The sequence below is a fragment of the Prinia subflava genome, chromosome 6, assembly GCF_021018805.1.
Source record: "Prinia subflava isolate CZ2003 ecotype Zambia chromosome 6, Cam_Psub_1.2, whole genome shotgun sequence".
In the NCBI taxonomy this organism is placed as follows: domain Eukaryota; kingdom Metazoa; phylum Chordata; class Aves; order Passeriformes; family Cisticolidae; genus Prinia; species Prinia subflava.
In genome coordinates, this window is record NC_086252.1 from 31,388,658 (window position 1) to 31,403,845 (window position 15,188).

General features: G+C 37.7%; 1 protein-coding gene across 2 annotated transcripts in view; it reads right to left on the reverse strand.

Moving 5' to 3' along the window:
• Positions 1 to 15,188, reverse strand: part of DPP10 (dipeptidyl peptidase like 10) — a 429,398-nt gene that overhangs the window by 107,894 nt on the left and 306,316 nt on the right. For both annotated transcript variants that reach the window (XM_063400940.1, XM_063400939.1), the window contains exon 5: positions 9,317 to 9,391. In XM_063400940.1, coding sequence (XP_063257010.1) covers positions 9,317 to 9,391 — 75 coding nt within the window. The remainder of the gene's footprint in view (positions 1 to 9,316; positions 9,392 to 15,188) is intronic.

The window sequence follows — 15,188 nt, forward strand, 5'->3', positions numbered from 1 at the left end:
AGGGGGAGCAGTGCTGGTGTGATGGTGCTGACTCACCAACTCAGGCACACTGGAAGGATCTCAGGAAGCCATCAGCTCAACTCCCTCAGCAAAGAGGATCAGCACTGAATCCAGACCAGGGGGCTTGATCCAACCAGGCCCTGAGAGTGCACAGCTTCTCTGGGCAAAGTTAACTAGGCTTGATTGTATTTAACCACTGAAATCAGAACTGCAGATTACATCTGCGAGCTTTGATTTCAAGACAGCATCACTGAGAGAGTTCAGTCAAAAGACGCATGAAAGCACAGACAAGACTGGAGAAGTATTACCCTTTTTGCTTTGTATTTGTTTCTACTTTGTATTGTTATTTAAATTCTAGGATATTTTAAACAAATATTCAGTTGATATTTACTTAAATATAAGCATATATATGTATTTTTAAATGCATTCTTATGGATCATCCTTGCCCCATGCCTGGAAGTGTTCCAGACCAGGTTGGATGGGGCTCTGGTCCAGTGGAAAGTGTCCCTGGCCATGGCAGGGGTTGGAGTGAGATATCTTCAGGGTCCCCTCTCAACCCAAACCATTCTGTGATTCTATGACACATTCAACAGGTGAAAAACACCGTGGCTCCTTTACAAAGATATTTGGTTCAGTTTTTCTAAAGATATTAGTAAAAACAAACCCTACTCTTAGAGTGACTTTAACCACATGCTAGCTGACCAGTGAACATTGCAGAATGACTCTGCCTCTTAATTTCTGTTAAAAGTCAAAACCAAAATCTTTTAAAAGATGACAACTTTGGGTTTCTAGACTGTGCTTAAGCATTCTATTTCATATATCAATACAGCTGAAAAGATTCTTTAGCAAATGTTGTTAAGGAAAAAAAAAAAAAGCAACAACCAGAAACTCATTAAGTCATCCTTAGTTTGTAAATCTAATTCATAACTCTGCAGCCAAAGAAAGATGTTAATTGCTATTGGTATAAAATTCATGACCACTGACAATATATACTATTTTGGCTGCAAGACTAAAATTCTGAATGTGTGATCAATGACAATTTTAAGATTAAGTGAACATTGGGGATTACATTCATCAATACTAATGGTATCTTATTTAAAAGTTTAATGAGGAAGCTATAATGCATATCACATTTCTCAGTAAGATACATTATTATTGAATTTCAGAGAGAGGCTACTATGAAAAATTAAATAAAAGGGAAAAAAAGCTCATTGTTTAAAATGGATTTTTTAAGTGTATTGAACACATGACTGCAGGCATTTGCTTAGAAGACTATTCTTTAGGTAATTCCATCTTTTTTATTTGCAGTCCATATGAAAAGAGTGTGTCTTTAAGTTAGACCTAAAATTAGTCACTATAGAACATGAGGATGTCTATATGAGATAAAACACAGATGGCATTTTCAGTAAAATGTTTTAACATAACGGGACAGTCAGACCCACAAAGTGATTTTGCTCCTCAGAAGTCATTTATTCACAGTATTTGATGTGAGCCAGCTCTTGTATTTGAGAAATCAATATGAGTAGCAGTTGAAGTAGCAATGATTCATGCTCAGGGTAAAATCTGTCAAAACTGAAAGATGTAGAAAATATTCTTTTAGTCCATATTCTTTTGGTGGAGAGGGAGGGAATTATTAGTTCTTTGGAGCACAGAATACAGAATTGTTAAAAACAGGTGGGTGCACCAGTTGAGTCTAGTTTGTGGTGAACTCTGGCAGATCTCAATCCAAATTAAAGCTCTGCTCAGCTTTTCCAGCCTTTAACAGCCACTAACACAGTCCCCAATTAGGACTACCAACAGTCCCGACCCTGTTATTTATTCAGGCTGTCCTTGCTTGTCTTTGTTTTATAAAAACAGCCTCTTGGGTTTTTTTCCATTCAGCACTCTTGAGGAAGACTTCCTATCGCATATTTTGATAAAAATATCATTACTACCCATTTTCCAAAAACCCCCAAACATTTCAATATCACTGTACAGCTGGCTCTCACTCGTACACTATTTCCAGCACACAGAGGAGACATGTGGGATTAAAAACCAAAACAAAACCACAGAGAAAACCCCAACACCTTTTAAACACAGGGTTTTTCTGTCTGTGGGCTGTGACAGACAAACTCTTCAGCTACAGTGGACATTTCTGGGTCATTTCTGCACATTATGCACACACGAGAGAGGAACACGGAGGATGCGATGGTTGCCAGCATCACAGCGGAAGGCAGAACTTCTCCTTTATGGAATAAATTGTCCACAGATTAGGGGAACTGCTGACTTAAATAGTGCAATATTGCCTGCTCCTACAGCATTAGCACAGTGAGACTCCAGTCCCCGTGGGTTATTATGGGATGTAGGAGTACAACCACGTGAAAATCCGTGTTATGTTAAGACTGAGTTTCTAAGCTGCTGGATCTCAGAAACTCAGCTGGACACCACCCAGGTCCTCCTGAAATAACAGTATTCATACTTGATAGGAATGACAATACTATTGAAAAGAACTACTTTTTCTGTCAATAAGCATTTTGTTTGAAAAGCTAAATGCCTTCATTTTTACTGAACAACAGCATAGGACAATCTTCTTTTTCAATACTGGCTTTGAACAAGAACATGAAACGTGAATTCTGATTTTTCAACTCTGATGACTCCGAACAAGAGCAAAAAGCCATCTTCTACCTCAATTAGAATTATTTATTTTGCTTACTTCTAACACCTGAGGTAGAGTAGGAATCCTGTAAGTATAAATGGAACAGAAAAACTCAATAAGTTGCTTGAAAAGCAGCAACACCTTGTCTCATGTGGTTTATTAGAAAAAGTGATCTATTTTTCTTTAACTGCTACACTAGGCTGAATCTGCATATGAATCAACACATCCCTTATGAAAACAGGAAGTGGATGCATAAGGACTGGTATGTGACAAGTGACAGTTATCTTGTTAGATTTAAATAAACAGTGGGAGCATGCAAATAGTATTCCAGTTTCCCATTTTTTTAGTGTTTTTTGTTGTTGTTGTTTGTTTTGTTTTGTTTTTGTTTTTTGAGGAAGAAACTGACAATTCCAGCCCTGTCCTGTAGGCCATCAAAGAAACACCCTGGCAGAGAGCATCCCCAAGATCTCATCACAAATACACCAGTAATTTCTACACAGTATTGCAGATATATTATATATATATCTATTATATATAGATATATCTGCAGATATATGCAGATCCTCCACGTATCACTCTGCTACTTCTATAATAACCTGTCTGATGGACTGAATGCAAGCACTTAAAGGACCACAACTCAACAGGAATGAAAGGTGAAGACTGTTTTCTCAGACAAATACAAAACAAACATCAATGTCCATGATTCTCACCATAAAATAGACTCTTTTTTCCCCATCATCCATTTATGGGGACTGGTGGCTATTATGTTTTGCCACATAATTTAGCTGAAATCCTGGATAGAAGTGGGACACTGTGTATTCACCTGAATACTCACTCCTGAGAGATAATTCATGATAGTAGGTGGTGTCATAAAATTCATTTTGCCAGATTTTACTACAAAGCACATCATCTCTTCAGGCAAAGACCTTGGCTTTTTATATCTTTAAAACGTCTTGCTTGTCTGTGGAGCTCTAGAAAGTAAAGTCAAACATATGAAAAAGAAGAGCACTATGGCAAGATAACCTATAACCCTGGTTGTTATACTACCAGACTCTGTTCATCTGAAACTTCAACTCAAAGTAAAACAACAGCCTTGAAAAGGCTAAAATTTAAGCAGCCTAATTCCACAGATTGCTCAATATCTGACCTTTCAAACACCCAGTCTTGTCATACCTGAGAGAGGAATAAAATATATCACAAAAACTATTTGCAAGAAATAAGTTCAGATTTTGGGGGTGGATCTCTCTTTAAAATCCCTTCTTATTTTTTTTTCATGCTGCCCTACAGCTGATAAAAATCGGTCTTTTATGTTCTTGACAAGAGATAAAGATGAATGGGAAAGTCATGTCAGGATCAGACTTTTATTTACGATCTTGTACGTTCAGGACTGTGCACATGCATGATTTGCTTCTGGACTCGTCTCAAAATGAACAAATGAGAGATGAAAGATTACCCCAAGGACCTGCAGAAATACACATGGAAAACAGGTTTATCTAAAGAAGCATGCATTTCTGGAGGAAAAAGGTGATAGCATGAATTTTACATCAGATCTTTACTTCATAGAGAGTGCTACATAAAATATTGTTGGCCAGATCGCTCCTGGTTTAAAAAGTCTTCTGTTATTCCTTTGTATGAAATAATCTTGTTGAGAAAATGCTGTTTCCATGTGCTAGGTGACAGATTTCATTTCATCTTCGTTATGTGTGTTTCCAACCCTTGGCTGGTATTGCAGGTAATGCTCCTCACAGTCACACTTCCACAAGCACAGGATAAACTACCTTGAAATCACCTGCACGTGTTAAAACCAGTGTTGTGATTAAAAATAAGATATAGTGCAAGGTAGTTTCTTTACCTTTTAACTTTTTCAGAACAAAAATCCACAAATTAATTTCACTGACCGAGAGGTTTACTGACAACTGAGCATTCAGTTTTCATATGCTTGGAAGAAAGATAATCTAATGCAGAACACAGACTCATAATTTAACACTGCAATGAGTTCTTCCCTCATTAATTCTCCTAATTTGCAGGCAAACTCCTGAAGATCCTTTCAGTGCACTTGAGTAAGTCGGTGCCAGAGGAGGACATCAGCAGCTGAGGAGAACATCACTTGTTTGTCCTTCGTTTGTTGTAGCCCATGGTCAGTGCTCCCTGTCATTATCCTCTAAAAATAGATATTATAGCAGCAAAGTGATGACAGGCATCAGCACACAGCAGAAAGTAATTTGTGGGGTTTTTTGCTTCAAATGCTATGTTGGACTCTTTTCTTTAATACATTAAACTGAAAATATTCAGATACACTTTTGAACTGTTTCCACTGGGTGAGTGATATTTAGATCTAGAATTATTTTTCTCCTTCCCTTCTGAAGCGGATTGGGTTATTCTTCATCCTGATCTTACCATAAAAAGTGTTAAAACCTATTTCTTTTAAGCTAAATATATTGTTTTATTAAAATTCTCTAACTAAGATAGATAAGTTTGAAGTCCTAAATCAGGAAAATATTTCCTTTTCTAGAGAGTATATAAATTGTCATGCTTCTAAACTAGAGCTGAACTTTAATCTGTTTTTATGCACATTTCTGAACCAATAGCTAAAAAAATTCACACATAAATAATCTTGTACTGAAAACAGAAGATGATTGCCTTATTAATAGCAAAGAGAATAAAGCAGGAAAAATTCCTGAAGCTTGGCATTCAAAATGGCTTTGGAAGCAGGGAAAAGGAAAGAACAGGTTGTTTGTAGGGAGAGGATAAAAAAATCACAAGGATTTCATCACGTGAGGAAAGAGAGGAAATGATCTCATCTACTTAATTTGCTCTTCTGTGGCAAATTATGCTCAAGCAAGAGCACTGGGAGAACATGGCCATGAAGTCTGAGCAAAAACTCAGACAGATATCTGGAACAGATAGAACAGATAAACAAAAACAGATATCTGGAATGATTTATTATTTTCATTTCATGTGGAGTCCAGGGACAAGTTGCAACATTGTGCTGAGGGATGCAATACCAAGCTAACATCGAAGTTTCCTAATGGTAAAAGAATTTCCTGGGACCTTAATTCTCACTCTTCCGTAAATTCACTGCCCCATTCTTTACCATTAATACAAGAACAGAGGGTCTAATTTCCATTTTCTTATCAAAACCATAAATCAGATTTTGGTAGTTGTGAATTATACCACCAGAAGAGTGAGAAAAGTTTAAAATACCATTTTAACACAGTCCTTATTGAAAGCAATAGTGAAATATTCTTTCCTCTTGAAATCTGAACTGGCTTAGATATGCTGTAGCCCAGAGTGTCACATTCTTTGCTCACACCTTGACAATCTTCAAAGGAAAATCAAAAAGATACAGCCCTGCAAAGCTGTCCCCTCTCTGCATACAACAGGTACAAAGTTTCCCCGGTGCTGTCTTCCCACTGCCCCAGAAGGATCAGGATGGCCTGACATCCAGCAAGGAATTCTGAGCTCATTTCCCAAACCAGTTTCTATTTCTGATCTGCTGCCTTGCACAACGAGACCTTTTCAGTGGCACCGACCAGGTTCTGGTGAGCTACAGACAGAAAGACCCTGCACGCTGCAGCTGAGCCGTGGAGGCTTTGGCAGAGGCACAAGCCTTGGAGAATTGATGAAAAGCAATCCAGAAGTGTGGAGAATGATGAGTACTGCACCAAAGAACACTCAGAAAGGAGCTCTGCAATCATCACTGCCTTGTGTCCCAACAGGGAACACCAGACAGCCCCAGGGCTTGTTCTGGGACCTGCTGGCAAGGAGAAGCAGGGAGCCTGATGTCCAGAAATCAATGTACAGCACCTCCAATTCCTTAGCAAAAGCATTTTCTTCCATAACATTTTCATACAGCTATATCAAACCAGCTGCTATGCCACATGAAATGGTTTGCACCCTTGTATTAAATGTAATTCAAATGATCCATTCAATTATTACTTTTGTATTCAAAGATGGCTTATTTTCATGCAGATTTATGTTTCGTTATGCACAGAGGATATTCTTAATTGTGCTGAAACAACTGCAAATTTAATTAAAGTTTGCCATTCCAAGTATAAAATAGATTAAAGAAAATGCTGACAAACAGTAAAATAAATATTCAACTATTTAATTTAACTCAACATTTATTTTTAATCCAAACATCAGAATAACCTTGTTTCTAATTACAATTTCATGACAAAACGTCTTGAAGAAGTATTTGTCTCTATTTTCCTCCAATCTGCTCAGCTGAGACACACTAGCTTATTTATAAAACTGTTGATTAATAAATCTGTTCCAGCTGTATTACTGTATGTTATGAAGAACACAGATTGATGAATGTAAACAACCATTATAACTTTAAAAAACCAAAGTCTTGACAGTCTTCAAAAGCAGAAATGCCGTCAAATATGTTGCAGGACAATTATACACCTAAATCTTAACAAAGAAGGAAAAACAAGGGGCAAATATAGCTAGTAAGGTCCAGAGATCTGTGACAGTTTATAGCAGATGGAGAGATCAACTAAATATTTATAATAAGTTACTTTTGGTTCTTTGAACTGGGTATTATTAGACTTAACCATGTGCTGTAACTTTGACAATAATCAAATCCTCAGTTTCATAAAAAGTTACATTCAAAAGAGGCATGATGAAAGAATCCGGCCTGGTTGTACTGAAACTAATTGGAAACTCTCCAATTACGTTATGCTGCTTAGTACTGATTTTAATTTTATAGTCAATACATGTAAGAATTTACATTTAGCAGCTGGGGAGAAAAAACAGGTAGACAGGCAGATTTCCTCTCATCTAGATGCAGTAGGTCTGGCTTTACTGAGGAAAAAAAAATCCTAAACTGCAAGAATTATGAACAATAACTTAATCCTTGATGTAATTCAGAATAACTAGTTAAGAAGAAGTACACAGTCTTTCCAAGGCATTGCATGCCTTTTCTCCAACTGGTATGGAGGAAACAAGAGTGCTTTACCAGTCTAACAAATGTCTCAAGAGTCATAACAGTTTGAGGGGAAAAAGAATTTTCCCCAGTTATTCACAATAATATTTTTTGCAACATCTGAATAAATTGTCTTACATGATTTTTGGTGCTTCTTCCTTCCACCTTAAGCAGCACATTCAGGAGCTAGGGTATTATTCACATCTGAGTGACAACATGCAGCTCTATGAGCTCTAGGACCACCACCACCACTCGTGGAAGGCAGGACAATCACAGTGAATTTCTGCTTTGAAACCACGAGCTTGCCTGGGGCAGTCCAAGCAACACAAGGCTCATCCAAAGCCACCCAGGACTACCACCACACTCTGCTTGCCAAGCCCTGCTCATTTCTCATTCTAAATACTTGTTGTCAATACAGTTGAGCAAAGAAAACCTCTGGATGGAAAATATAAATGCTGCAAACCTCTTTGCTCTACGTAACTTCACCGTGAAAGGACGGAAAAGTTTCTTTTTGCAACAAAACCAAGACTGAAATACAGAAAGAGGGTTCTACCATGAACTAATAGAATCAGCATGCACTGAGAGCTCTCTGCATGCCAATGAACCATCTTTATCATGGGGCTGGGATTCATCCCTGGTATTAACACATTTAGATGTAATAAGGTGTGGTGGATACTTTCCCATTTTCCTTATTCATCTGTAGCAGCTATATATGTTAGTACCAAGAAAATCTCAAACAAAGGGGAAAAAAACCCCATACAAAATCAAAAATTCAACAGAACAAATGAGAAATTTAAGTCAGTAGTATGGATTATTAAACTCTTTCACAAAATAAGAAGCAACCAAGAAGGGAAGCAGCAATGAGCAAGCATTTTTCAGACAGGAATAAAACCAGAACCCTTCATCAAAAAAAGCAGTGACCTGAACAACAGCAGCTCTTTCCTATTGATATGTGCATACTGTAAGGAAAGCCTGACCTGGAATCCAGCAGAACTGGTAGATGAAAACTCTACTTGAATACCAAGTTAACAAATCACTTTATATCAACACTGTAAGAACAAACAAAACAACCCAAACTTCCTCAAATAACCACTGAGTTCATCAATCCAGAACTATTCTTTCATGAAGAGCAGTTCATATTTCAGTAACACTTTTTCTACAAGCACCAATATACACAGAGGCATTTCGTAAAACTTTTTTTTCTTTCCTTTCAGTGTTTCAAGATTTATTTTAGAAAACTCTACATGGTATTATCGATCAAAACTCTTTTTGACAATGTAACAGCCTCCAAAATCTCTAAATGCTGTAAGAAACAATGGATGCACTGCATTATACAGGCTTATAGACTATCACACTTCAATAAAAATTCCATGACATGAATCAGCCTAGACTTTTTTTGTATGGTCTGTAAATGACCAGTGCAGGTCTTTAAAACAGAAGGAATATCAAAAATATCAAAATTTCACATAAAAAGTTAGTAACAGAGCAGTCTAAGGGTTAGAAAACCTTTACTGCCAAAACCAGCACAGCACTTCAGAGGAGCCACGGCAATTCACCCTCCTGAGAACCAGGCAATGCCCCCACACACATCCAAATCCAAACTTCCCCATCATTGAATCAGAAGGTTTTAGGAAGAGAAATCAAGGGCACAAGTCATATTATATCATGTGGAATTGCAAATGAAGCATAGAAAACAAAGAGGTTTTTGGAGTTTGATTTAGAGGCTCTTTGATTAGGAAGGGTTGGCTTACCTGTTTAACATCATATGCAAGAAGAACAAATCTTAGGTCTGGTGAAACTGAGTATCTTGATGCTTTGAAGGTTACCTGCAATGAAGTAACAGCAAAAGTGAGTTTGAAACAGGAAATTAATAAGATCCCCTTGTCCAAATTTCCCTACAGCTCATTTAACAACTTCCCATTTGTAAGACAGATTTGGTTTAAAAAACCAATGTAATTTTCACTAAAGAAGGACTCAAATAATTCTAAGTCTGGTATCAGTACCATGGCAACAGAAAAATCTGGATTCAACACTAAATACCAATTAAGAGGCTGATGAGTTTTATCATCATCACTACAAGCACTAAGCTAAAGGATAACAACTATAACCAATTCATTCCCAGAGAATTAAAGAAGACACTTTGGTTGGAATGATTTAAAGGGAGACTCATCACCAGGTTAGCCTTAAAGATAACATGCAAGAAAAAAAATAGGTGTTCACTGTCTCTACAGCTTTTCTTTTGACAACAAACATACAAATATTTTGCAAAACAACTTGAACCAAAGCAAAATCCTTTCTTAAAATAAAGAAAGTTCTTAGCAGACAGCAAAGTGAAACACAAGGTAGAATTATGAAACTAATAATGCTTTATATCCACTCAAGACTACATGACACCCAATTGAATTCAAGATTGTAATTTTATCAAGGGTAATGTTGATGTCAAAAAATAATTTACTGAATCTATCGCATGAGAAAGACAGGAATGTGCTTTACAGGGTACTGAAGGAAATAATTTTAAATTAATCTCAAGACATCTATTTTCAGAATTAAATGAAAAGGAAGAAATGAAAAATGCAGATAAGAATAAAAAATGTAGGACAGCAAAAAGATAACAGAACCATAAAGCCACAAAATGAAAACAAATTAAAAAATAGCTATGTAGAACAAGATCTATCCACTATTTTATTTCTTAAGCATCTTCTTCTGCTCAGCCTAATCCCACTGCTAAACTAATGAATTCAACAGGGGTTTAAAGGTACACAAGCAGGAAGCCACAAACTATTACATTCAGAGTAGCTAAGGAGCTAAACCTAAAAAAAAAGCTTCCAATAAACTGAAAAGATGATACATTTTGATATACAGGTTAAACTCCGGTTCCTAGGTAATATAGTTAGAATCAAGCTATCCAAAAGAATTAGTGGGAAAATATTTTTGACGATAAACTCTTTGATTCAGCAGCGTAACAGAATCAAAAGTCAGAAGATAAATCTGCAGTCTTGAGAAAGAAGGAAAAATAAAAGACAACACACCTTAAAACCATCCTTCTGTATCTACAAAGCATCCAGAACAGATTTCTACTGTGCCCAAAGTTGCTTTTATGAGCTAATCATCTTGAAGCAGAGACTGTGTTAATGTTAATCTATGAGTAACATTCCCTTTTCCTGGCACGTCACTGAAAATATTTTCAGACGTGAAATTTGTCTTCTTTCTAGCAGTTTATTAATTATTGCCCCACTACCTCAGCATTCAGCACCACATAACCCAGGCAAGTTTCCAAATTCACTCCCAGGGAGTGCAGCTCCTACCATTTCACACATTTAGCACAAACCTGCAGCTCCTGATTATGGCACCACAGAGGAAATGAGAATCTTGCTGCAAACACCTGAGCAGCTCAGCTGCCAGCTATTGGCAGTTCCAGGCAACACCAGCAAGAACTACTTGCATATTCAAGTACACAGAGATGTGGATTTGGGATTTAAAGTCTTTTGAATCCCACTGACCTTGTTTATTCAGCTTGCACTCACCTGCAAAATTTTATTTGCTTCTGGACACATGATGCACATTTGGTGCCAAAAACTGTATGGTAGTGGGTTTGGGCAAAACAGTTGGTTTTTTTTTTTTGTTAGTGTAACAGCATAATTCTTGGTAAAAGGAGTACAAAGCTGTTTCATACTTTTTATTGTCTCACCTCAGAAATAAGAAACTGAAAATTAGACCAGCAGACATCTTGTGTTCATTGCCAAAGTTGACAGCAACGCTAATTTCTTTAAATTATCATAAAAAATATTTATTTAAGTTGGATTTACAATCAAACCTTGAATGAAATAGGCGTTTAATTCTAGTAGAATTGCAGAGAGATTTAAGTGACCTAAAGGGATTACAATTTCCTTAGAATTCTGGTTTTGGAGGGTTTTTTGGGTAAAGACAAGCACAAATTTGGCAATTAATTCATAGGAATTAATAGGAACTGCCTATTTATGTGCACAGAAGCCCTTATACATGAAGAACAGGAATTTTAAGCTATCACCTGACTCATTCCTCCTGCCTAACGTGGAAGTAAACCCACAATCTGTGAGACACTAAAACAAAAAACAGAATTCTTTTTTTTTTTCTCCCTTACAACCACGTGTAAGGGATTTCATGAACCATGGCTGAGGAGATTAGATCAGCTGGTGAGGGGCTTAAAAGAAAATTTCATGTAGGAGATGAGATGTATGCCATACAAACATCTGGGAGATCATCTGTTGGGCCAGTCTCTACAGGGATTAGGTATTTTTATTCATTAAAAAGAAGCTTGTGAGGACTCTGACCCCAAGGGTTTGTTCTCTTCTCAGGAGAACACATTTTTGAGTTTAAAAGGAAATGTTGGGGAAATACCACACTGGAAACACACTGGGAATTAAAAACCCTCAGGTGTCTTGTTATCAAAAATCTGGAGGATGGTTGTTCCACGGGTCTGCATATCCACAACTTTTCAAGATTCTTGCTTTGTCAGGAACTATTTAGCCTTCATTAAAGGCTCTGAAATTGGGAGAAAGAGAGCTGCCTAATTAGGCATGGTCCAGGGATGCAGAAGCAGGGCTGGTTTCCCTCTGCATCACTGCTCAGTGTCAGCTGGTTAGGGACTGGGGTATCCAACACTGTGCACTCCATGCACACCCTAATCCCCTTCCAAACCCAGCAGAGGCAAGGCAGAACACAAGGAAAAAGGGAATTTCCTTATATCCCTCTACCCAGCCCCATCAAGTTGAAATCCCTATGGAAAACATCATCTCTATGCAACCAGAAAACACTTGGACTGGAGAAATTGCTGTAATCCTTAAATTGGTTACAGTCCATACTATTCTGAGACAAAATAAATGGAGGGGCTTTTAACACTTGTGCACTGTCTTCCCTGCTTCATTCACACACCTGCCATCCGCTTTTCCTATATCGCTGCATTTGACATAATTTCACTTTTTCAGACATAAATGATCCTTATACCTGATGTTTCATTCCTCACTCGACCAAATCCCCCACTGACTGTAAAATCAGGTCTAACCATATGGAACATTGTATTTCTAGGTTTCTTTGAAATACCTCATGTGATAAGAGTTTTAATTCTTCTCCTGACAGTGATGCATGACGTGATGACCTCAGTGGTCTCACTGCCACCATAGATTGCAACAGTAAAAGCCACATCCAGGCAAAAAGACAGAAAGAATTTGAACAGGCTTTTGTCCTTCAGCTTTCCAGTTTCCCTCTCTCATCCACCTTTCAAGAATTGCTAAAATGTAGTTTTGCATGGAAAAGAAGAACTGGCCTTTTCCACCTTTCCAAATGGCTGATTAAAATGGAACAGAATTCCAGTGAGCAATATATTCTCAAGCTTGATTTCCAGTGTCAATAGTTCTGTCTTTTTCTAACTTTGCATGTTATGTGTGTTTTCCTCTTAACAGAAACACCTGTCATGATTGTGTTTAAGAGAAATTTCAGGCTATGCATCCTCAGCAGGGGCCCCTAGTATCAGCTCTTTCTATTTCTCCTGTTTCTAGTTCTGAGCTACTGATGTACTGGCATCTCTCTTCATCTTTCACATACTATAAAATGTTGGGTTTACTGGTTTTGTGGATTTTAACTACTATGACATTTAAAGCAGTGCCTTATTCATAATCTTTCAAAAACATGGTATAGAGCAAACAGATGAAGTTATCTGTAATGCAGTCTAGCCCAGAGTTGTAAAAGTATTTTTGTAACATGTTTACTTGACGTGTTAAAATATTCTTTTTCCATAGTTTCAGTTGGATGGTTTTAAGTGAAATAATGTATCACAGTTAAAACTGATTTAAAGAAATGTTCACTTATTTGTTGGGTCTGGTGTTTTTACCCCTCCTGCTGTTTCAGTTTCTTGTGCTTCTATTTTCCCTAGAACCTTTCATCTTCCATACTCCTATTCTCCTTCTCCAGTTTTTGTTTAATGCTCCCTTAACACACATTTAGGCTTTAGTTTTTGTTGTTTTTATTTTTTTCTTTTGTTCTTCACCCAGAATGAAATATTTTAAGACCTTCAAGAATGTTACTTTAGGGTTGGTGGGAACACCATTACCTAGGAAATTACACATCTCTCTACTGCACACCTACATCTGTATCAGAAATTTAACTTAGTGGTGTAGCAGGATGGGAAATCATCAGCACTCTCAGTTATCTACCTCAGCTTATCAGAGAGATATTGGCCAAAATGCATAAAAGGAGTGAGGTAGGATGGAATTAGAGGAGCTGCAAGAGGAGAAGGCATTTGGCAATCCACAGTTCCCTTGGGAGGCACAGAAACCCAGGGAACAATGGGATGCTCCTTCACTGCCACTGCTGTGACTGAAAGGAGAAGATGGACCATGAGAAAGCAGCAGAGAGTGGAGCCCAGCAGAAGAGTAAGGCTGGTAGCACTGAAAGCAGGGAAACTCTGAGAAAGACAGGTTATAATTAGAAAAATGTGCTATCATTGGAATGATGAAAAATTGGAGTTTCCAAGGTTACGTTTCTTAATGTGGTGCTTCTTGTGTCACCTGAGCATTTAATCTAGACCCAAAAATGCTGCAAGGGCAGGTGTTGGAACTGTTAACCCTCAAATTTCTTGTCCAGTTTAAAAGACAAATGTGCCTTAAAACATGATCTCAGCTGACTTCCATGCTGTACATAGGTGGCTCTCAAAAACAGGAACCAAATTCCCCAAACCCACTTGGAAATGTAGGACATAAAAATGGACATGAAACAACCACGAGCCTTGCACCATGGCCTCCCTGATAGACAATAACCTCTAACCAATCAATCTGAACTTTTCCCCTCACATTTTCCAGGAATATTGACATGGTTAACCCTTAACTATATCAAGGAACAGTCTTACCAGGAATATTATTTAGAGAAATCCCACATAGAATTGCCATAACCTGACAGTTTCACATTTTTTATGGTGAAACCTCCTTCACTTGGACAAAAACCAATGGCCACCACCAAACCACAGTGACTGCAAACCCTTCCATCTGTCAGGCTTTCCCACCTCGATGCACAGTGGTGCACTGCAGCAATAAACCCTTCCTGATAAAAACCCCTCCAGGTTTTTAGGGCTGTGCTGAGGAGGGTTTTTGGACACTTAGAGGAGCATAGGAGAGTTAAGAGAATGTTACAATATTCATAACCTCCTATTTACAACACGTGTGGGTCATTAAATATCCAGTGTGGCAACAACTATTCATATTTATGTGGTTATATAATGTTATTTAATGCATTTACTATTATTCACCCTTTCATTAATCTCTTATGCAAGGGTCTTAAAATATAAGCATGTAAACTACTCCTGCAATTAAATCTACGTTAATCAACAAAGGAACTGTTAATTGCATGATGATGCTGCACTGAGTTTCCTGTCAAAGACGGAGGGGTGTGGTGGTGGGGAGCACAAAACAAAACAAAACAAAGTATCAAAAAGAAGAGAATAAGTGGGGCTGTTTGTGAACAACGCTCTGTAAAACACCACAAGAGGGTCCCTGTTGCCATGAGGTTTTTTCCTGTGTGTCAAGTGCTCACATTGAAAGAGAATGTGCAGCTTCTCTCCTGCCTGGTAATGTAAACACTGGCCATGTTTTGCTA